At 42.7% G+C, this 25,476-nt stretch overlaps 1 protein-coding gene across 1 annotated transcript in view; it reads left to right on the top strand.

Moving 5' to 3' along the window:
* Nucleotides 1-3,358: 3,358 nt before the first annotated feature.
* Nucleotides 3,359-25,476, top strand: part of mtnr1aa (melatonin receptor 1A a) — a 28,149-nt gene continuing 6,031 nt past the window's right edge. Inside the window, exon 1 of the mRNA XM_079731053.1 lies at nucleotides 3,359-3,710. Within this exon, the coding sequence (XP_079587179.1) occupies nucleotides 3,530-3,710 (181 nt within the window). The 5' untranslated portion in view covers nucleotides 3,359-3,529. The remainder of the gene's footprint in view (nucleotides 3,711-25,476) is intronic.

Genomic DNA, 25,476 nt, shown 5'->3' on the forward strand with positions numbered 1-25,476 from the left:
ATGGTCTGTATATTTTTCCATGAATGTTGACCGTCCAATGCTTGTAATGTGGAGCTTCAGTAATTCAATTGTTCTTACAATACATCAATGTATTCTCAGTTTAGCAACGACACGGATTGCGTTCTAGTAAAACCACTCTCAGGCAACAGTCTGTAATTATAAAAACCAATAACTTTTGGAATTTAGCAGAAATTCAACAAACCTTGTGAATTTAGTTTTTTGGATGAAGTGGTTTGTAAGCCTGTTAAGAGGGCCATGTTCGCAAAGGATTAAGGGGCACACTTCCTCAGGTCCAAGTTCCCTGGGATGGGTGAATATCAGCAAGGCTGTGATTTGGTCATCCCACGAACGAGGTCTGAAGGTACTGAAGACAATTACAACCCTGCTGATATTCATTTTACTGCAACAAACTTTAGTGTGATATTGCTTTTATAGAACAGTTTTACAAGCGCTATTTATCAGTTCACAGTACTAAATGGCAACAGAGTATGATATGTTTGTTTATCAAATAATTTTGATAAATTTTGGCTCCACCAGCCCAATTAGTTTCCCAACTTGACAGAGACTGGACTGTTGCCAAGCAACAAACATTTTCCTGCACACTAGCTTGCTTCTGTGTGTAGACGTACACAAAGTTAGTTCTGACCAAGTAATGACACAAAGTAGCCAACTAGTGTGCAGGCAAATGTTAAGGCCGGCCAGCTACTTTGTATCATGCCAATTTATCTGTGTTTCCAGTTATTGTGAAATCAGTGACAGTTGCTTTTGTGGCATGTGTGATTCTGATGAGTTAAAGGCTGACAACCGTTGATATAATTAATGGTTATAATGAGTAAAACCTGTACAGTGTAGTGATAAATGATTAGTCAAAAGTCCTAGTGTTCTACTCTGTATCAGCATGGATGGTCTCTTGTCCAATCAAATTACAAATTGTTGGGAACTAATTATTGTTTAAGAGCAATCATTTGAGTGTAATGTATACGGAATGCCATAGCCATTAGTCGTGCGTCATTGAATAGCTCTCTGAGGGTTTACTCTGATTTTAAAATTTGATTTTAGTTCACTAATGGCTAATTTCTGACAGGAATCACTCTTATCACTCTTCGTCAATCACAGGTCTATGACTGCAATCAAATGCAATAATGAAATGGTCTTTGGCGGTTGATAGGCCAATTGAATATTGCTCCTGCCCGGGACGGGGGAAGGCCACCAGTCTGTGTATTTATAGATGTCTCTGATGTAGTAATTCTTATAATCACGTACTCCTTCCTTCAACCTCCAATAATTACATGGGCCTTCCTTCACTCTCCAATAAGATAGTTTTTTTCTATTTTGGTTCTCATATTTATGTGTTTCCATGTTTAACAGTGATTAGATAGTCCAAATGAAACGTTTAGAAAACGGAATACACAACATTAAGAATGGGGTGGCAAACCAACATTTATATTTTGTCATTTATATCAAAGTGTCAATAAGGCCAATGTGTAGGTTAATCTGATCCCGCTACGGCTCATATGGACTCATGTCTGGAGATGGGAGAGACAATGGGTATTTGAGGAAGTTTCAATATAATATACACCTATGCCTGTGTCTGCTTTGAGTGACACACACACACACACACACACACACACACACACACACACACACACACACACACACACACACACACACACACACACACACACACACACACACACACACACACACAGAATTCCCCATCTGCACCCCTGGGCAGAGCCTCTATTGTCATGGTAACAACGGCGGGTGAGAGCAGGGGAGTGGTTGTTGTGGCCATGATGCTACTGGGTCGATAACTGAGGTAAAAGACCCCCCTAGCCCCCTTTTCCACCCCCACCCCCCACCCACCCACTCGTTCTGCCAAGTGGTTGTGTGCAGTGAGCAGCTAGGAGGTTGTTGGATGGGCCATGAACGAGGTAGGTGACTCATCTCCCATTACCCCCTCCCCTCCCCTAATATTAACCGGCTGCTCCACCATCATCTCCAACACCTTCACGTGGTTCTCCCGGGGCTCAGAACGGTAGTGACATTAAGGTAAGGGGAGCGCAGGTTTCACCCCCCCCCCCCATCATAGAGGCACTCAATCGCATTGTTGACCCCACCCCTCCCCACAGGAAGAGAGTGATGGCATCTGATACTTGTGGGAATGTGTGTGTGTGTCATTGTTGTTAATCCTGTTATGCCAAATTTTCAAAGGGGAACTGCTATTTAAGAAACATGAATTGTATTTCACTTACAGATCTGCCCAACGACTAAGAGGCTAGCGAGGTTTTATCTGTGCGCTCCTTGTGTGTGTGTGGGGGGGGTGTGCTGTTGGCGTCACTTTCTGTTAGCCCACCCCAGCTTCTCCTTCACTGCTGACCTAGATACCGCGGGCAATGTTTAATTGACAATAGCGTATTATCCAGTCTATAACCGGGGGGGGGGGGGGGTTGATATTCGATATTCGAGTTATTTTTCCCATTGCAAAACACAACAGTGCTAAAAGTGAACGCAGCAATATATTAAACTGCTATCTGAGTTAATTATTGTTATTGATAGTAGTATATAGACATCTATTGTTTGTGTGGTTGTGAAAATGAAATGGAGTGATAGTGACTACCATACAATTGATCCCTAAACATCCACAGGAAAAGCGCATCACAGCTCGACATGCAAGGCTGTTTAATTGTAATATCATCCAAATTGTTTGTTATCCTACCAACGAACTAAGAGTGGGTCTAACGCCAAATGTCCAGTCTCTACAACAAGACTAATCCTGAAGATATCAATCCTCAAAGATGTGTTTTGAACAGGGAAAAGTTCGAATCTCGAATGTTAAACGAAAATTGATCATACATCCTTGTCCTCTTCTGAAACTTAAACAAAGGATGCTCTTCAACCTGTTTGGGGAAATGTGCGAATAAAATGATCTAATTGTTGATTAATTTGATTACATCGAACAAGCTTACATTTAAATGAGGCTCTTTCCTACAAAGTGACAAGTGGAAAAAACATAAATAAACACATAGCCTATAATGTAAATGAACGTTAGTAATAAAATGCGTGCATAAATTATCACAAGTTCAGCATAATCCTTGAATGAACAAACGTACGTTGAGAGAACGCGCGGTAGGCTTGTTGTTCCATGCGCCTTTACGCGTCACAGCCACCAAGCGACAGTATTTGCCAGAGTAGAACCTCCTCATCTCCGGGTACTTAATCACATGTTGGAGGGGTGGAAAATCGTAGCTTCAATGTCCCATACATACCAAACAAAGTGATGGCTAGCGCACTCTGCAAAAGTACAGAAGCTTATGGTAAAGACGCAGAGAGAGAGGCAGAAGTTATTTCGCGCAGATCCAACGCAGGAGCATCTCTCAAATAGTCCAAGAACGGAAGATGAGCGATGCCGGAGAACACGTACCCGGTGTTTCCACCATATAATTTATGTCATAATTTGTTGGTTTTTCACGCGCAGATTGTTAGTTTTACTGAGTGAGTTCCGCGTAAATTCCGCGTAATATATACAATGGTTATAAATGGGTCTCATCTGAACAGCTCTCAGGACCCCAATGGCCACGCACTGAATCGCCCACCGTGGGTCACTACAACTTTGGGCTGCTTCCTCATATTCACCATCGTAGTTGACATCTTGGGCAACCTTTTGGTAATTTTCTCGGTGTATCGGAACAAGAAGCTGCGGAACGCAGGTGAGTGTGACTGAAGTCCACTGTGCATGCCGACCAACTTCTGCCTTTAGGGAATATGTCGTTGATGTGAAATGTTCATGAGAAATGGCTTGTTAAGGAACTTGCATGTGTTTATGCGCTTTATCTATCCAAAAGTAGGTTGCTTCACTGAGATGTGGTTGATTTATATTCAACATTCGTATTTGTAATGTACCTCCTCTCATGGTCAAATGCAATTTTTGGAGGCATAGCGGTTGTCTTTCTAGCCTCCATTAAATTGGCCAAATCAATAATAATGTCCCCAACATTGCAATTTAATGGAACTAGACATTTTGAAAACAAAACAATAATGAGAAACAAAACAAGGGGACTTTTATTCTCACTGTAACGCAGAGCAACATTCCAAGACAGGTTGATAGTCATCGGTATGTAATACGTATATGTTGCAGAATTATTTCCCTTTTAATATTTGTTACGCCCCCCTCGGCTTCTCTATGGTTTGATCCATTTCTACTATTCTGGGTTAATGACTGGGATTAGATCAATGTCTGCTGGATCAGTGACGAGGACGCATTCAACTTGTCCCGCGTCATTTGAGCGTGACAGTAGCTGTTTCGGTTTTGGTCTAATACAGATATGAGCTTACTCAAGCTTTAATAGTCTGGGGATGAAATAGTGCGCAGGACAGAAAGTCCAGTTGGGTTTATAAACCCGCGTCCGTCTCGCCGCTCCTGACATTCTCACACTAAACTCAAAGTGACTGCTGGCTGATGACGCGTCATAGCTGCCTCGCCTGCAAAGCCCCGAGTAGAAAGATGTGATAAATACGAAGTCTAGCTGTCGTCTCCGATATCCTCGAAATCTGTCATGAACTTGAAAATGAAATCAGGCAAATACATCGTTTTTGACTTTTATGTATATCTATCAACATGCGTATGCACTGAGATATCATTATTGCGCCTTCCTGGGCTTTTCTAGCGTCATCGGTTTATGATAATCCCTCCATTTGATAAAACAGACATCCAACTGCAATAGCTGCCCTAAATTCTGGTCTTTTAATAGTGATGATGTGCACATCACAGTTGTAGCCCCGTTGTTACATAAGTACAATGTTGAGTAGTGGACTGTGTGTGTGTGTGTGTGTGTGTGTGAGAGAGAGAGAGAGAGTGTGCGTGCGTGACTAAACAAGGCAACACACTTTCTCAGGAACTTTTATTTGAGTATCTATCTTTGAAGTTTCCCTTTAATTGTTTCTAATAACAAGTATGTCTAATCTGTCCATGTTTGTGTTCACATATGTGTACACATATGTTAGAAATCAGCTCAATGTGTTGGATACCCCTTTTCACCCGCAAGATTCATTGATTTTTCACCTTTTGAAAACCTTATTGATTAACTGATGAAAATCATTTTCTATTGGTCATTACCATACAACATGTTATACAAATTCAATTGATTTCACACCATCGGATGACTGCAAACATTGCATTGGATCACAAATGCTTCTACAGTACAGGTCATTCAGGAGTTTTTGCCAAAAAAAACATTACAGAGTAATTTCCAATGGGTGCAAATTTCACAATTTGAAGCGCAAACTTACTTTTTTTTTGTCAATGTCAACTGTTTTGTTCAATGTCCACTTCAGATGGACATTGAACAAAACATTGTCCACTTCAACGTTCAATGTCTTATTTATACTTCCACACTTTCTAATTGTATTAGCTGTGTTGCAAAGATGTTAAGACTATGACCATTAAAATCATCTTTCCTTCCATTCTGCTTGTATTAGGGTTCTCCTCTTAATAGACATTTTGAAATGGTTATTGGCTAGAAATCCTTCTGCAAGTGTACAATCAAATATACTGGGTATAAAAAAGAACCCAACCTTAACCCAACCCCTGGGTAACCATGGGACAGACCACGCGCTGGGATGGTTTGACCCAAGTGCTGGGTTTTACCATTTAACCCAGAATGCAGTGTTGTTCTTGTGACCCAACCAAGTGAGTGAAATAAACTCTATTGCTGGGTTGAATATTACTCAGTTATGTAGTGTCTCATGGCCATGCTATTTTTAAATTATATAATAAAATAGATATATTTCTATAATCTATAATGATTTCCCATTGTCATCCAAACAGTGTGTACAAAAGGAGGCCACTGTAAATGTACAGTTAATGCATTTTTTTTGTTAATGACAACTAAAGAACAGCTCAAAGTCATACTATGCATGTTTTTGAAATAACAAAAACAATACAAATGTCCCACCCCACGCATCACCTGACAAAATCATTTTTTGAAGCTCCTTTTCATGAATACATATGAAGAATTGTTGCTAAACATCATATCAAAAAAGAATAGACATTGTTTTATTTCCCAGCCATTTTTCCCAGAGCCCAAGTACTGGCAAAAAAAAACCCTGTTGTGCTCAACAACTTCAAAGATGAGGACTCATGTCCATTAGACACAGCATGCCGGACAAAGTCCAGGTGGAGAGGCACTGCTTGGTGTGATGGATGTCAAACAGAAAGAAAACAATGCTCCCCAGCCTCCAGCAAAGTGGCTTGATGGCCTGACCTGAAACAAGGGAGAACAACATAAGAAATATGTTAAAACCTATCAACATGAATAATTACATCAGTTACTTGCTCAAATCTCCCTAACTACAGGTTTTACTATGTAAATGCCGATGTACGTGTATTGTGAAGATCCAAAAGACGAGTTTATATCTTCCCCAAATCCATACTGATGAAGAATAACTTATTCAAGGACACTTTGGACAGCAAAGTATTTGATTTAATTTTAGGCCATTAACATGGAAAGATACAGGCCCGAGCATACCAAGCATATATTCAATTAGACATGGGTGTACATGATTCTTATAGGGAAACTTTCACAACGTGGGCAGTAACAATAGTAAGTGTTTAAAAGTACACCAATAGGCGGCTGCTCCACTAAAATCTTTTGGCTTTTTCCACTGTTTCCTGCACTGCCCCCTCCAGTGCCCCCTCAATTGTCTTTTCCACTACTTCCTCTACTCTTTCCTTTAATGTCTCCTCCAATGCCTCCTCCACTGCCTCCTCCCCTGTATCCTCCACTGTCTCCTAGGGTTGGGTATCGTGTGGGTTTTATCCAATACCGGTTCCTACTCTGTGCTTTTTAAACGGTTCCGGTGCTAAAACGGTTCTCGAACCAGTACTTAAAAAAACGAAACTGCACACACGCACACATGCATACATGCACTACTTTACATTAAGCAGATGGTCAGCGGACACTGAGTTGAAGTTTAGGACATAGCACACGTTGTCACACACGCTGTTGAATGGCAACGGTGTATGCTAGCCTGCTTGATATGCAAGATTTACGGTTGGCATTAAATTACCTGTCTTACCCGAAGAGGAAAGGCTGCTGTGAGTGCTGTGACTGATAAATATAAAAAAAATGAATAAAATAATAATAATAATAATTACTCGCTGAAAGCAGGCAGGCACGCAGCTACGCTGCTCGAACTACAATTGCGTGTATGGCGCAACATTTCTGCCAAAGTCATATTAAGTAATATAACGCAGGAGCGCAAGGCAGGCACAGGAGCCACCGACATAGTTTTCAACCGCTCGGTACCGTGCTGTATTAATTCCCAAGTTTTGAAAAGAAAAAGTATTTGAAGCGAATAAGCGACTCTGTTTTTGATTTGTTTATTTGGTTTTAAACAGATAGTTTTGGATGCATGCATCGGCTTTGAGTTTGTTTGTTTGTTACTTTGAAATCACATACGCTCGCAACAAAAACACACACACACACACACGTTCATTCATTCACGCACGCACCCACTACAACCTGCCGATCTTCAATCAAAACAACATCAAGTTATAAGGCACCGAAATGTGCGTTCTTATTCGATCTCGGTACTACCTTTTACATTGGAACCGGTGCCCTACTGGAACCGAGTTTCGGTGCTCAACCCTACGTGTCTCCTCCACTGTTCTTCACGGCCTCCCGCACTCCACAGACACTTTCACCTTCAGCCTCAAGCTCTCATGCTTCCCAAAACATTCTCCCGCCGAAACACAGCAACAGAGATAAACAGGCCAACCTATTATGGTAAAATTGCAATGATCAAACACAGTGAAAGACTTTGAACGACCCCAGCCACAAAGATAATTGTAAATCCCAGCCAGTCCGATCGCTCGAAACCCCTAGTCAGTCGGATCGCTCGAAAACCCCAGCAAGTCCGATCGCTCGAAAACCCCAGCCAGTCCGATCGCTCGAAACCCCAGGGAGAGTTGGCTGCTCTGAACCTACCAAAAAATCCTGCCCACTGTCTGTTGTGGGAACCTTTGAAACTACGAGCCTGTTCATGTGCAGAGTAGTCTAGTGAGACAGTATTTATATTCATTCTGCAGAAGCTTTGACCCAAGGCCACTTGCAGTTCATTCAGATACAGGTTATGTAGGGGGTTGGGCCTCTTGCTTGAGGCTACCTAACCATTCTGGTCTGGTTGACTTACAGCTGACATCCGGCCTTGAGTCCCAGTGCCATTCAGCTTGGAGTCAGACAGCCCTTGTCGCTGCACTCTCCTGCCCCCTCGTTCTAATATAGTTAATTCACTTACAGTGGAATATACTGCTGCTTTTAATATCCCTCCGTCTCCCCTCTAGAATATGCACGAGAGTGACTGAGTGAGTGAGAGAGAGAGAGAGAGAGAAAGAGAGGGGGAAGGAGAGAGAGGGCGTGTGTGAAAGATAGAGAAATAGAGGGGGGAGGATAGAGAGAGAAATAGAGGAGGGAGGATAGAGAGAGAAATAGAGGGGGGAGGATAGAGAGAGAGAGAGAGAGAGAGAAGGGGAAGGAGCAAGAGAGGCATGGTTGCTTGAAATTGGAACATCTCTTTGCGTGTTTTAATCAGCAGGGTTAAGCGTGGGTGAACCCCAAAGGTGATGTCACAGTGTCAGGCGTCAGCATCTGACAAGTTTGACAATGGCATACGCGTCAGTCAGCCAGTGTGTGATTGGCCCCAACATCTGTGGCATATCACTGGGGTGCGTGCAGCGTGCCTGCTGATAAGCTTCCCTGTCTAAACGTCAGATGTTATCCTGAATTTGTATACTAAGATGGTCATTCTAGAATTCATTTTCTGCTTGTTTTCATTTGTGGTTTTTGGGTCGAGTTTTTTTCATGATTTGTGGTTGTGGTTGGGGATCCCGTGTGTTTATGTGTGCGTGTTTTATAATGTGATGATGTTTTTCTTGGCTGTTTGGACTTGGCTACTTGGCTCTTTTTTTTCAAGCTGTTGTTGTTACAGCTTTAAAAAATTGAAGCGTTTAATGCCGCTTTAAGAGCTATGTGTGTGTCTTCAATTTCCAACCGCTTTTCCGTTGCAACATATTAATTGCTGTTGTTAATATTAGTTTTGGACCAATGTTGGCAGTGGACCGGAAAGGGAGAACTAATGCATTTCCTCTAGATATTGTGCATCAGATGTTGTTTTCATCACTTCCTGTGATATCGTCATGGCAGGGACGGTTGCTGTTGTTGTGAGAATCTGTAATCCATTTACCCGGGACTGTTCTCACAGATCTGCTCTTTGAGTCCTCTTCTCTCATGATTGTGATGCTGCGACGCCATCTTTGTTAAGGGAATCAGTATGAATGAACAGGCAGTAAGGAATGTTGTCATTCGTAAAGGAATTTGTGCACATCAATGGGTCACGATGTCAATATTTTATGAAATCAATGTCATGGTCTACTTTCCATTAAACCTTCACTCTACAGTCACATGGGGAGAATTGCAATTCGTTGTTTAGGGAGCATTGCTATAATTGAAATTGAAAGCTGGAAAGCTGGCATTTGTTTTCAACCCTCAATCATTGACCATGCAATCTGAAACAGATGGGGCGACCCAAAGAAAACCAAATATGTCCTTTTATTTCAACAATAATAATAGGCAATTACAGTAAGGTAAATAGAATATCAAGTATATATATAAAAAAAACATATATACACGTGTTTCTCTTGGGACACAGTAATAATAAATAATGAATCAGAGATGGATTTATCTGCTGTTGCGGTGATGAAGGTGTTGTGATGGAAATAATAGATTGGAATTAGCAGCAGGGTGCGATGGGAGGAATGCTCAGACAGGTCTTGTCTCCACAGCAAGTACATTACTTTCTCCTCGATCTTTACAAGAAAAAATAAATAAAGCAGGATGAGCAGAGAAAAAACACAGCACCATCTTATTCTGAAGAGTTTCCTCGCGTTTTGATGTCTTCTACAGTCAAACAGGGGTAAAAAAAAACTAGTTAGGGCCGAACCAAGCTCGGAGTTGAGCTCAGCCTTGCATATTTGTTTGTTTTCAGCGTTTTCCCATTTGGCAAACCAGAATAAAAATTTTGCAAAATCACATAAATTATCTTTTGTTTGTTAAATACGTGACAAAATTCAAAATGAGTGACTGAAATGTGTAAAGCGTGTAATCAAGTCATAATCTGATGAACACGACATTTGCCCGTGGGAGGCAGCTAGCTGAGATGTGAGGCGCTAGATCTTACCTTGCCTACGGACTAATCAGGTAGTTATTCAGAGAGGTCTCGTTGGGTCTTCTGCAAGCTAGCAGTGTCAGGCTGCTCTTGGCAATGATAGTGGCATGTTGTCTGCACCACATGAATGACTGTTATAAACAACATTAAACTCTCTCATTAAACTCTTAAATCTCTCAACTCTTGTCAGGGTTATTTGAACTAGACCCTCGACACCGGTGCAGTCTTGAGTACGCCATCTTCCGATGACGATCAAACGCCAGGAATGATAACAATTTGGACCAGTGCAAACCATTGAATTAAAGCACATCCTTTATAGTTTTGATCAGAATTGAAATAGCACATTGTGAGGCCGAATGGTTCGTACCCCACTTGTACCTCATGTGCCCTTTTTGATCGATACTCAGATGCTCTGAAGGAGCCACTTGTATGAATGTATTGTATTACAGCCTTGTTTAAGAGAGCACACATTGGAAGTGGACCTGCCACTTCACTTCCCAGTTGCGGTGAACACACTTCAGAAGTTAGGACAATGAAGTTCTGTGTCTAATGCTTGTATCCGGTCATGAGAACTTTCTCACTCCAGGCTAATGGATATCAGTCCGATGCAAGTCTTCACCACAAGCCACAGTCTTGATGGAGCCCGACAGGTCGACAGGCGCCATATGATTTCCTTGAGAAGTCCACACATCCCCTGTGAAGGGTTTATTTTGGAAAAAATCGAAACGGGTCTGTTCCACTCCTTAGAAATCATTGAGCAATGTTTCCCAACACATCCAATGGAACAAATCTGATCACCACCCCGGTCCTTGTAATAGCAATACCATTTAAATGAGCAATTAAAAAACAAATCGAAACAATGAGTCACTGTTCCAACCCAATTGAATCACACTAACCAAACACACAAATTACATTACACAAACACAAGTTACAAAGTGGAACAGTTTGAAAATCTATTATTTCAGCCACACCACAAGATTGGGATTCAAACCCAGAATCTCTCGAGCGGAGTCTGAACCGCCTTACCACCAGACCATCATGCTCAGCGAACTGGGAAAACAAGGTCCCGTTCCTGACGGTCCAATAGGAGAGGCTCTTCAGGTTGATGAGCGTTCCAGGCCATGTAATGAAGATCTGTTAAAGAGACAAGACGTGGCGCGTTAAACACTCGTGTCTTTGAGCTCTCACCCAGCGCTTGTGTGGCTACGGTGTGGATGAGTGCTCTACTTTCATACCCCTGTAAAGAAATCACATGTTGCAGTATGGGGAAGCCAAGGAGAACACATTGGCTGTTCTGTCCTGCAGGAGGTAGAGGCAGCAGAGTCTAGTGGGGAGGGTTGTTTCACTCCCAGTCCAAAAGGTTCAAGGCTAAGATCTTCACCATCGTCATTCACAATGATCTTTAACTGTCATTTGAGCTACAGATATTAAGCCGACTGGCTTCACCCTTCAGTAACTCTTCGTCGTGGAAAAGGCGCTACTGATTTCGGAGTACAACGTTCAAAAACTGGTCAGCGGAGATCGGCCTGCTTTACACAAGATTTTGCTTTACTCTTCTCGTCTTTAATATATAATGTATAACTGTTCTTAACATTGTTAAGAACAGTTAAATAAATAGTTGATGCAACAAATAGAAGGCTTCAAATAAGACCCTAGATTGGCCTCAGATCTGGACATCCTGGATCCCAATATGCCTTACCCCCCTACCCTCCTCATTCCATAAACCTAAAGATTCAATTTTGAATATAATAGGAGCCGTGGCAGATCTGAGAGAGCAGATCTGAAGAGAATCCTTGAATTGTTTTCCAGCAGGGTGACTTTGTGGCCTGGGAGACATCAGTGGCGGCGATGTGTGACTCATTGTCTTCCAGCTGTCACATCAAGTTATGTTTACACCCATCCCTTCCAACGGCTCAACCCTAATTTCGCTCCACTACTCTGGGATTTGTAGTTTTGTTTGGCATGATTAGCCATTTATTTGCCGCCAAGCACCGCTGCAGAATATCATCGTCGACAAAGCTAGCAAAGCTAACAGTGAGTGCTAAGTATCAGCTAATGAGGTAAACAATAGCATAGAGGGATGAGCAGGACTGAAGTGTACAAGAGAAATTTCTCTCAGACACCAGCACTGTTATTAAATAGAGCCAAATGAGATCCTCATGATAAAGGACAAAATACCCGTCAACTTGTGTTTTGTATGTCTGCCTACGATCGCTAAGCCTCTTGGATAGATTCTTTATTCAAATGACTCTGACTTCGGTTACTTCTACTTTTCAATGCCACTTTTGTGATTGAATGCGCCAGATCAGAACAAAGGTCTGACGTCCACACTTGGCACTCAATTGGAAACTGCATAACTATGTTTGGATTTCCATTTCCCACAAAAATACCTCCTGGAAAAATAAATCTGCTGAAATGGCACTGTGTGTGTGAGCAGCTTATGTTGTTCTTACTGTTTGAAAGGTTATGTAGTGGTTGGGCCCGGGCTAGGCATGCATTGTGGAGGCAAGGGCAGCACAGGACTAGCCCTCTATGCGTACAATACATTACCGAGGGCAATTTTGGTTCTTTGGGGGTGTGGGTCAGAGAACACCCTATTTGCAAATGTATCATTTGAGCCTATGCATACTTTGCATTCTGGGAGAATCCCGGCAGGCTTATTGTAGGCACGGGGGCGTGGTTTTAATGAGGTAGCCAGCAGGCCAAAAGTGGGCCCAGATTGCTGTCCACACACTTATGCAATCCCCTCAGAGCGTGAGCCTGACCACCTCGGGATGGGGTCAAGCTCATCAGATCACAATGTTGGCAAGATCCGATCTGGGACCTTAACCGAGGCCTTTGGCTGTCCTCCTAAAAAGGTGGTTGCATAATGTCAGATGGCAACACTGCTTAAAAGCAGGAATTAAATAACGTTATCAGGGAAGTCTGCTGGGAAACTAATAACCAGGTTTTCAATTGCTTATCTGCCTGAATTACTCTGTTCTAACAACTGAAACAATGGAGGTCAGTTTGGTCAATGTAGTTAGTGTGTGCCAACATTTGGTACTTTTGCTTTCAAGGTTTTCTTCAATGCGTTTAAGAAATAAGGAGGGGAAAGAGCCCAGAGGGGTTCCTTTCCAGAGGGTTCTTGCATTTATTTTTTTGATAAAACAAAATCAATAGTATAATGTAATAATATAAATATCATAATAAAAATAATAATAGTCCTTCAACCAATCAGACCAACGATCGCTTCGATCACGACAGTCGCTTCCCTGTCGTCATTAGCTGCGTTTCCATCCCTCTGATTTTATGCAAATTTTGAAGTATTTAATCAGTAAACGGTGATGGAAACACCAAAATTCGCATAAAAATCCTCTAATTCGCAAAAAAGTTTATCCCCTCGCTGGAAGTGGTTTCTGAGAAATGCGAAAGAGAGTAAATGCGCAAAATGGGAGAAGCGTTTGTGTACACATCTTATATCATATATATATATATGATGTCTATGTTTGCATATCCTTTAATTATACCGTGTCCGTTAATCCCTGATATATATGGACACCTACTAAGTAATTCCAGTCAAATTGTCTGTTCAGCTTTCAAAACGAGAGCTGGTACATTGTGGAAAATGAATTAAACTGTAATCAGACAACGCGGTTATATGCTATAGACCCTGGAGTATCTGTGGTATAAAGGCTGCGACGAATTTCGAATTATAAATATGTACAATGTGTCCTTTAAATACGTCCATGGAACAGATGGCCAATGTGAATAATAGATACGTGTGGACCTCTGGAAAGGTAAAACTTTTCCTTGCTCTCATCGAAGAAAAAAACATTACAGCTATTTTTGATGGAAAACAACGCAATTCAACTATATATCAGGACCTAAGAGAGGATGTTATCAAAAGGATACGACAAGCCCTGGAATGTGTGTTTTCCGCTCCAACCACTGGATGGAATAATATATAATATAATATAATAATAATATATAATATTATCTTTTCTGAGTTAACAATAATTTTGGGAAGGTGTTTTTGAGCACAGTACATCATACTAAACTTTGGTAAAACGGTCGCCGACCGTCTTCACTGTGCCGTATATCCCGCTGCTTCAGGGTTTTCCATAGGCGCGTTGAGAGGAGGAGCGGGCGAATCAGCTGCTTATAAGTGTAGGCCTAGCTGCGCACCACTGGCATGAATGAGCGCTTGTCTCTGTGTGTGCGTGTTCCTGTGCGTATGCTTGTGAGAATGTCAGGGAGAAAGAGTGCTATGAGGAGATGAATGAACGGAACGATATTAATATTTAAAAATCGCAGAAAAAAAGAAGGGGAATCAATTAGTGGCGCTCGGTGTTGATTCTGTGGCGCGGCTCTGCGGTCTATGCATGGGAAACACTGCACTTCAGGGAATACCTGGCAAATAGTTTACTAGCTTATTAGTTATGCCCAGGACATTTTTGGACAACTTCAGGGAACACCTGGCAAATAGTTTACTAGCATATAAGTGGTATTATGTGGTTGGCATTAGCTTTTATATCTTGGTCAAATGGAAAGGTTAAGGGAATGAGTTTACCCTTTTCAAAAATTTTGATTGAAGTGCAGATGGATACAGACCTTGCCTCCGAAGCCTTGTTTGCAACTTTTCTTCATAGATAATGATATTTTATCACTTATATATCAAGATGTAGATTTAAATAAAATGATTAAACACAATACTAAAATCTGTAGATATCCCAATATTTCAGTAGTATTCATTTTAACCCCTTCCATTCCAAACTAGTGAGCCTGGCCTCTCTTTAAGTCAGAAAAATATTGCCTCGACGAAATCGTCAAATATTATTTGTTCAGATGGGAATCCTGACATTCCATTTGCAAAGTGCCCTAAGCCAGAATGTGCTCTTGCTTCAATGAGAAAAAGAAAAAATAGACGGAATTTTCCATCAGGAATGGTCAGTGTCTGGCCCAGATTTGAACTCTTAGACTAAAGGAAATGAGTGAGAAAACGTGTCCTGTAACATATTGTAACTCGGTGTAGCTAAACATCCTCATTAAACAGTGCCTCGTAGCATAGTATTAATGCTAACATAAGATTATACAAGATTCAACCCCAACCCCTTTTCATAATAATCATACCTACAATGATACAAAATTAATAAATATAATTATAATAATAATATATACAACACATGATCCCTGCTGCCCCCCCCCCCCCCCCCCACCCACAATTTTTCTATAATATGAACCTGGTATGGCTGAGGGGGCTGAGAAGTGGTATTTGCTACTGGCATGCAGCCAGAAGAGGATCTACGCTCCTCGGTTGTGGGAAATTGGAGCCGCTTTAGTGATGCATCAAAGATAGGGGCCTTTTAATTCAGGGATTAGCGGGAATGCCACATGCTGGCTGGTATTGGCGCGGCTTTGATGCAAAACTTTGTCATTAACAGACGTGGAGCCCGAGATTTGGCCCGTCATGCCTCATACGGAAGTACAGAGTGAACTGTAATCCACACTATCCAACCGTTGTGGAGAAAAAAAAGCAGGGGGACGTATAGTTTGCATTTGAGCCAGTCCATCGACTTTATCAATGGCAACAGAACACACAGGCGGGGAGGAGACCTCATTAAAAAAATGCTGGAAAGTATGAGATTGATTTACAAACTAATCCCAATCAACGTTTGAGGAGATTAAATTGAGCTCTTGAAGGTCGACAGGGGGTAATGTAGGAGGATGGAAATGAACGGCTCGCGTCTGTATGCTCACACACACACAGACTCTCACACACAGAGGACATGGCGAGGACAGCTGCAGCGCTTTGACACATTCCATGTCGCCCGTCTGTTGACGCCGTATGTGTTTACACACTCAATGCTCTGTGTGTACGGTATGCCCTTTGTATCAGTTATGCCTACTTATTATAATAAACAATTATTTATACCTCATAGTTGACCGCCAACTGGGAATAAATCCATCCAATTATAACTGCAGCTGTGAGTAGAGACTGATAAAATTAAGCCCTTTAGATAGTGGTAGGAGCAAGTCAATTGGAAAACAGAATGGTGTGTCTGGGTTTTCTGTATGTGTTTGTGTTTGTCTGTGGCTGGGGATGGGCGGGATGCTTACATATACAAAGCCATCCATCAGTGTGTGTGTGTGTGTGTGTGTGTGTGTGTGTGTGTGTGTGTGTGTTTGTTCTTCGATTTCAGGGTGTGTGTCTGTGTGTTTATGCAATGGCATATCTGTGTGTGTTTGTGTGCTTGCATGCATGTCATGTCTGCATGCATGCCATGTGTGCGTGTGTGTGCGTGTGTGTGTGCGTGCATGTCGTGTGTGCGTGCCCACACTGTACGCTGGCCAGGCTCTAACCCGTCTCCGCTAAAGTAGGTCAGCCCTCTCTCTCTGGGTCAGCATCTGGGACTCAGGCCCAGCTCCTCCACTCAGCCCCCGTGCATCTGGGGGTTTGGGGGGGGGGGGGGGCAACGACATGGCCCCGCTGGACCTCCCGCTAGTGTCTAGTGATGCAGGTGGCGGGGGCTGAGGCCCTTGTCACGAAGATGTCCTGTGTAAACGCGCGTCTTCCAGATGAGAGTGGATGGTTTCCTGTGGAGGAGCCTGTAGATGCCAGGGCTGCGCTGCCACAACAGCGCTACAAAGCGAGCAGGCCGGCTCTTAGCAGCCACAACCTTTAAACGTCCCGTATTTGTGACTGGAAGAACATTGCTGGCGTTCTGTTTATTTGACGGTTCCTTTCGCCGGCCTGCCTGGCTCTACACGTCATCACAGATGTCTCTTACCTTCCAAGCCTTTAGTCTGTCATGCACTACGTTAAGTGAAAACTGTTTGAGTTTGTACTTAACTGTACATGTTTTATTCAATTCAGCAGAAATGCCCCATAGACATTCAAAAACATCTTGAGTGCAACACCCCCCTCCCTCCCCCACGAACCCCTCTACAAAGTGTAGCTTTCACTTTGCTCAAACCAGTAGAGTCCTAATCTGTGCAGTTGTGTAGAAGTTGCATAATGGATGGGTACTTCATTATGAAAAAGAACACAATGGCTGCGTGGAATGGATTGCATAGGGATGAAGAGAGCACTGCAAGATGAAACGCTTTCTGAGAATGGAGCAGGTGCTCTTCGCTTGAAGACCTACTGGTGTAACGGGGGGGTTAGGCAGAACCCAAGTGCACAGACTGACAATGGTGACAGGGCAGTCCAAAGGTTTTATTGATCGCACAGATGATCAGGGTCGGGCAGGCAGAGTAAACAGGCAAGAGTTTGGGACCTGGCTGGCAATCAGGTAGACTGGGGGTACCGTCGGCGGGCGGGTAGTCAGGCAGGCGAGGGGTCGGTATCAGGAGGGCAGACAGGCAGGCGAGGAGCAGGAAACGGGAGCAGACAGGCCGGCAGGGACTCAACAACAGGCGGGTGGTCAGACAGGCGAGGGTTCGGGAACAGGCAGGATCAGTGTTGGAGAAGCAGTTCTGGAGTTGTGGGAAAGCTCTGTGATTATCGAGAGACGATCTGGCAGAGACTGAGTGGAGAGAGAGGATTTATATAGAGGGAGCACAGGTGAAGGTGGTTGAGCTAATTAGGTGAGATCAGCTTGGCAGGCAGGTGAACGGGAAAGTCAGGAGCGGAGCATGACAGTACCCCCCCCCCCCACCGAGCTGGGAGGGTAGAGGGGGCCCGGAGGAGGGTTAGAATTCGTCCGAAGCAACGGAGACCGTGTCCTCCGTAGATGAGGAGTCAGTGTCCCTTCTCCTCGGAGGGTCAGAAGGTACCTCCGCCGATGGAGCCATAGCGGGCGGGCGTGAGGACGAGGCAGGCTGGTCAGGATGTGACCGGTGGAAGTCCGAGATGAGACGGGCGTCCACGATGAAGTGAGCCGGGATCCAGGAGCGCTCCTCCGGACCGTACCCCTCCCAATCCACCAGGTACCGGACGCCGGACAGTGTACACCGGACCGCCGTCGACGAGCTGAGGGGGAGGAGGAGGCAGAACGGGAGGAGCCAGAGGGCTCTCCTGGACGGGCTTGACTCTGGAGACATGGAATGTCGAGTGGATCCTCATGGACCTAAGGAAGTGCTGTCATTAACAGAGCAGTTGCACAAGCAGTTGCACAAGAAGGCATTACAAGTGGTAGAGTCGCCATCATAGCGCTCGGGAATCCCCACATTGGGCTCACGGGGCGAAGTGACGGGGGGAGCAGTCCCCGCAGGATGAGGTGGTTCATCCAAACTGATCCAGTAAAGCTCAGCAGATTTATTAGCATGATACAGAATTTACTAATTTACTGCTTTTCTTATCATTCATAGTCTTAACAGATTGACTAATCAGATCAGCTGAAAGAATATTTGATAGAAAGGCAAAATCATTAGCTCTAATAAAACAGCCACAATACTGATTTCCAAATAGAAATGTACCAGCCTAGTTTTAATATGTTTTTAGTACCATCGGTCAATTTCCACGTGTCAACTAAATCCCGGGATGTGAGCAAAGTAATATATCTAATCAAAAACCTAATCGAAAATAGCCAGATGCTTTACCCTTCACATCCAGAATATCTCCAGCCTGCTACCAACATCATTTCCTCGGAAGGAGGACATGACCCCTTAACTTTACCTCACGGGTCAGTGTTCCATGTCCAGCTCAGGCTTTGCCAGTTCTAAACATATCCCTGTGATATTTCCCATACATATGAGATTTGAAGACTTCCCACCAATCTCCTAATGTTTAAGCCCCTAACCCGTACGCTTTGCGTCGATCAAATCACAGGTCTGAGCCCGGCGTCTGCAGTCTGCTCTGTCAAAGTGTCCTCTATCTGTTCCCTGATCGTGGGTAGTCACATGTTTGGCACATTCATAACGGTTTGATTGGATTGAAAGTCAGTAGTAATATCTTTCATTCAGAGATGCGCTAAGCTGCAGATGACAACCAGGGGATGGGAAAGGCGGGGTTCTGTATTCATGCCACAGCTCCAGAATGACCTACTGAATGTCGCCCATGTATTGTGATGGCAGAGAATGTCAAGCTTCCTCCGTCTATCCCGTTATCTTTTCCACGGAATTGTGTTGTGAATTTCTCAGCACTGCTCTGCAGCAAACCAAACTCGTCAAACAGCTCACCAGACGGCACTGAACAGCGTGACGTCCAAGCCGCAACTTAAACAGAATAAAGTCAGGAAACACCTTCTACCAACAAACAGGCACATGAATAAATATATTAATTAAATAAATGATGTGGATGCTTGTGCCAATAAACACACAACAATGGCTATTGAATACAATATATAATGGCCTTCCTGATTATTTTACAAAACAAATATGAGAGGGAGAAAGAGTAGGGGATGAGTTCCATCCCAACGTCCACAATCTGCCTGTACCCTACCTCGTGACGGTATGTCAGAGTACATGCTGAACAGGGGCGGTCTGAGACCCACTGGTCTGTGTTCCCTTTTTCCACCTTCTTGCACCACCGGTTTTGTGACACATGAAGTCTGTGTAATCAGAGTGACAACTTGACATTGGACAACTTGTCTGGGGGTTGAAGGGTGGGGGGGGGGGGGTTGGTCAGAGCTGTCAGAGCATGTCCCCCCTTCCCCCCAGCCTGCCGGGCTCGGCCACACATCCAGCATGACACCCACCGCCGTGGTTCTCTACGTAGCGTCTGCCTTTAGACTGAAGATGCGGACGGAGAGAGCCAGCCCGAAAGGTGTTTCCCTGCACATGGTTAACAAAACCCTCATCTATAACCAGATGTTGGGCAATTTGTTAACATCGGAGAGGCGGCTTGTATTTTTCATTAACAAGACTAAATTCTGTTGCACCCTCTTGAACTCAGTGATTGTTTCTCCGTTCTCCGTTGTTTCCTAGTAATCTCGCCCAAAGGTGGGCCGGTCAATTTAGCATGTCAGTGCAAAAACCCTATTATCCTCCATTACAATTAACACATCTGTGATCGTACACAGAGTAGACATTTATAATGAATGTCCTTGGTTTTGGATGGGTGGGGGTGGGGGTGGCGGAAGGCATCACATGCTTTAGTCCAAAATGGAGGCCCTTGTGGATAATGTGTTTACTTATGTGTACAAGGACCAAGCACAACAAACACTGGTGCACACTCTTATGTCGAGAGGCAGGGAGGTATGTAGCCGTGAAACACGATTGATCCTGGCCCTCATCCTCACCACCACACTGGTGGTTCTCTGTGTTGGAAACAGACACTGCGGCTGCACTGACCTTACTGCAAGCCCATTGCAATCAACTGCCTGATTGCTAGTTTGCCATTTAATTGAATTGCTTCTTTTGGAATGGGTGGAAATTAATTGTGTTTTTGTTTTGTTTTTATCTGTGTTTCGGTTGCTTCTTTAGTTTCAAACTAAAGTAGTTAATTGTGCTGCAGTATTGCAGTATGTTAGAAGAAGAACCATATTTACAGCTCCCCAGCTCCCCCAGAATCCCTAGCTTTGTTGTGCTGGTGGTTTGGAAAATAAATAATGAATATTTCCTAAGGGTCATCAAGGAGCTGGGGGTAGGAGACCACAGGTAGACTTTTGGCATATGTAAACCCTAGCCTTTACTATCCTGCCACTACTACATGCAGTGCATTTACGATGCAAAATACTGACTGCCAAATCGTGTTCTAGTGTAAAAGAATAAAAAATTCATTAGCTCATTAACGCCTTTAGTCTAAACAAGTGACTGAATAGTAAAAAGTAGCCTACACATTTTATTGTGTTGAACAGAGGCGACCGTATTATGAAACCTAGTATTATGAAATTATGCAATTGTTATAACATCGTATTAGACCACTTCTATGGAATGCACCAGAGTCCGATTGGAATCAGTGATCTCACTGAAATCTCTCTGCGCCCACACACTTCAGGCCTGTGCATGCGTACAGTAACACCCTGCACACACACATCAGTACTGCGCATGGGTACATGAACACCATGCACACGCACATTTGCATCGTGCACACGCACATTAGCACCATGCATGCACACAGTCAGCATCGTTCACACACACGCAAGCACCGTGCACGCCCACGTCACGTGCACATCAGCAGCATGCATGCCCACATCACTCGGCACCACCGTGAACTTGCGCATCAGCACCGTGCATGCGAACATCAGCACCAACATAGTGCACCTCAAACACACCTCAGCACTGCTATTGGAAAATGTTGTAGGGGGAACACTGTCAGCGCTTGTGAAGGTCAGCAGATTATTGCGTTCTATTCATCAGCTCAATATCTGGAAATCTAAGTCTGACCCTGCGGGACACCATCTTCCTATTCATCTTGTATGAATCTCCATCCTTCTGTCTGGCCTTCTGTTGTATTCTTTCTCTTCCTTTTTGTCTGCGGGTGTGTTGTTGTTGTTTGTGTGTGTTACTGTGTGGTACTACAGTGTGGTACAGGCACAGCGTGGGTGGGTGCTGTGTCTGGGCTCTAAGCCAGCAGAGAGGGGCCCAGAGTGGATTAAATACCACGAGCTGGGCTAAAAGTTGCACCGCCAACCTCTTCAAACGAGCATGACCCAATACAAGCTGACGGAAGTCACACAATTCAAAAAGCAAATCAACTAAAACAGGTTACACATAAAAGCAAACATATGTTTATTTTTTTGTAAGCAAAAAACTATTACAGAATTTTTTTGGAACGGAGGAAACTGGGCGCATTTAGCAAATAATTGCTCTTCATGAATATGCACTCATGGCTATGGCTTCCTGTAATTGGTGGGCTGTTGTATATTTAAGTAGTCAGTATGGAACAAATATCTTGTCTGATAAATGATCGTCGATAATGGGAAATTTGTAAAATGCAGATACGTTATAGACGATATTTGATCAGTAATGAGACCATTTGTATTAATGCAGGTTTTTCTTTTTATATTGCTAGTTTAGCATATTGTATTCGATTTACTTTGATGTTCCTGGCGTAGTGTAACAACTGTTACAAACAATTCACTGTGGGACCATATCTATCTGCAGAACCAATCATTGGAAGCCCATTTCGCTTCAGCTGGCCGAACCATATGGTTTAACCAGCACTGTGTAGTAGATAGGTCATCGGTTTGGATGTTTTTCACAGTTGATATTTGCAATTCATGTTCAGCTAGGGTTCAAAGAGGAACTACTAGTTTTAACTAGGGGTAAAGGAATAAACAGTCTCAACTTGGTCAGTCTTTTAAGTCTGCGACAGTTACCTGCAATGTACACATTTTGAAGGTTTGTTTAAACTTTATCTTATAACCGGATAAAAAGATAGTTTTTTTTTACATGGTTTTCACTTTTCTTTGAAACAGTCATTTGAATTTTAGATCCATTTGCAACCATTTTACCGGTTTATTTGTTTGTAGTTTTTAAAAACTATTGTTTAAGGGCACGTTTTTTCTAATTTGCCTTTTAGCGCAAAAATATTGACAAAACTATGGCTCTGTACAGAGGATAGCTGCTGCTTGTCATTTTCGATTGGAAGCCCCGTCTTCTCATCAGGTACACACTGCTAGACACAGATTGCTGTATATCCGAGCGTGTATTTTGTGGCCAGTAGCCAATAATATACAAACAAACAAAAAAAAATGTCTAATGAGTTGTGTGATTCTTAATACATCACCACAGGAATGCTTAGCTGTTCTATATTTCCCTTTCAGTACTGATGTCGAGATGTTCCTGATGGGCATTTTGTAAAACAGTCTCAATAACATTATGCAACAGTGAAGGCTTTATTTTGGATTATTTCATTATATTTCTTGCTTCTAATTGCTCTGCATTCAACCTTTGAAACCGTGAAATAAAGTAGCTATTTAACCTTGTGTCGGCATTAAGGGGCAGAAGTGGGTCATGTGGTAGAGCAGGTTGTCTGGCAACCAGAAGGTTGCTAGTTTGATCCCTGGCTCCTCCTAGCTCGGTGTCAAGGTGTCCTTGAGCAAGACACCTAACCCTACCTGCTCCCGACCGGTTGCCTTGCTATTGACAACGCACTCAATGTCTGATTATGTGTTTGAAAATACATAAATGCAGTCCATTTACAATATTTACACGCGTGTGTCATAGTCTTCTCCTAAACTATTCAAAGTATAAGTAAGTAACACAGCATGCTTAGAAAAGGCCATTTTGTGTATTTTGCATATTTTGCACTCAAATTGAAGCCTAGAAAAAACAGATTCTTAGAAAAGGCCATTTTGTGTATTTTGCATATTTTTCATTTAAATTGAATCAGTTACAAATCAGTCGAAAATGTTTTTTGATGATGTTTGTGGCTCTTTGTATCATCACATCCTTCCGCTGCGCTCCATACTCCATAGAAGCAAAGGGTTAACCAACATTTATATGCCATGCATTAACACTTTTACATCCGATCCATAGACTTAAAAGAAGCAGAAACACAGACAGCCAATTCTTTCCGTTAGATACGCTCAGTGGTGCAATTAGGCAGCCAAACCATCTGAGACGGAGGTTTACCTTTACGGTTTATCTTGGGCACATGCGTCTTTAGCCCCCCTGGGCTCTTCATTTTCCTTTTTTAACCTCAATTGAGGGGTTAAAAAAGGAAAGATTTACAATGACGTCGAGTTTTACAAATACACATTATACAATACAAACACACAACAGTCTACAAAGAGACAAAAACAATTTAAACATTCTGAAGATGGAGAACAAGAACATTGCTTAGCCAAAACAGTTACAGTTTATGTGGGGCAGATTCAAAATAATATGTCTAAATTTGTTAAAAGATACGAATGTATTTATTTTAATTTGAAGTTGTAAATTGTTCCAGGAGTCAGGGTCACTGAAGCTAAAAGCTGTTTTACCGAACTCAGACCTGGCGTATGGAACATATAACATGAGCATGTCAGTAGAGCGGGTCTGATAAAGCCCATCTGAAATTTGCAGCATTGTGGTCAAATAATGGGGAAGCTTCCCGGTCAGGGCTTTATAAATAAAAATGTGCCAATGTGCCTGTGAAAAAATGTCATGCCTTTCTTTAAGAGAGGATCACCCAACCTTTCTTTATAAACCACAATGGTATGTGTCATAAGCATCTCCTGTGATGAACCTTAAAGCAGAGTGAAAAACAGAGTCCAGGAATTTAAGACATGAATGAGATGCATGCCGATAAACCATAATCAAGAACAGACATAAAAACTGCCTCAATAATCCTTTTCCTACAGAAAAAGGGGAAGGTGGTTTTGTTTCTATAAAAATAGCCAATTTTTTGTCGCAGACGACATACAAGATTTTTGATGTGAAAATTGAAAGTATGTTTATCATCTATCCAGATGCTGAGATGCTTATTTTCAGTGACCCTTTCAATCAGAAATCCAGTATTTGTGAGTATATTGAGATCATTCAAGTTTTTAGCTTTTGCTCTGGAGAAACACATTTATTTTGTTTTGTCAGTATTAAGAACAAGCCTGACGTCCACTAGACAGTCCTGCAAGATGTTAAAAGAGCTTTGTAGGTTCAGAAAAGATTGATGCCCCGAATCAGAAATGCAATACAATACTGTGTCGTCAGCGTATAGATGGGCGTGACAGTTTTGTAGTGATGAAACAATGTTATGATATAAATTGTGAAAAGAACTGGACCCAAAATTGAGCCCTGTGGGACACCATTTGTAACAGTTAAAAACTCAGTTTGGTAGCTTCCCAGTATTAATGACTGCTGTCTATCTGACAGATAATCTCTAAACCAGCTGCATGCAGAATTATCAAAACCAATGTCACACAGCCTCTGTAAAAGCAAATGGTGGTCAACAAGTGTCAAAGGCTTTTGAAAGATCAACAAAAAGTGCTGCACAGTGCATTTTCTCGTCTAATGCTGAAACAATGTTGTTTAAAACAAAGGTGACAGCAGAAACAGTACTGTGGCCTGCCCTGAAACAAGATTAGAATGGGCTCAGAATGGAAGCACTGGCTAGAAATGTTTTCAACTGATTATTAATAAGTGAAGATGTTTGCCAAGCATGGGAGTTTGGATATTGGCCTGTAGTTATTTAGTTCATTTTTGTCACCACCTTTATGCAAGGCATTGACACAAACTTTTTTCCAAACTTTGGGAACTATACCAGAGGAGATGGAAAGATTAAAAATGTGGGTTTTTTGTTTTGATATGATAAATGCAGAGAGATTGAAAATGGATCCAAATTGTCCTCACCCATGTACTTCCTGGGGTTGATGGCTAGGAGCGCATCTAAAACAACACTAATTGGAACAGGATCAAGGGTGAAAAGAGGAGATTTAGAGATAGGCAGTATATTTCTGGTTGCAA

Source organism: Pollachius pollachius (assembly GCF_949987615.1).
Source record: "Pollachius pollachius genome assembly, chromosome: 2".
NCBI lineage: Eukaryota > Metazoa > Chordata > Actinopteri > Gadiformes > Gadidae > Pollachius > Pollachius pollachius.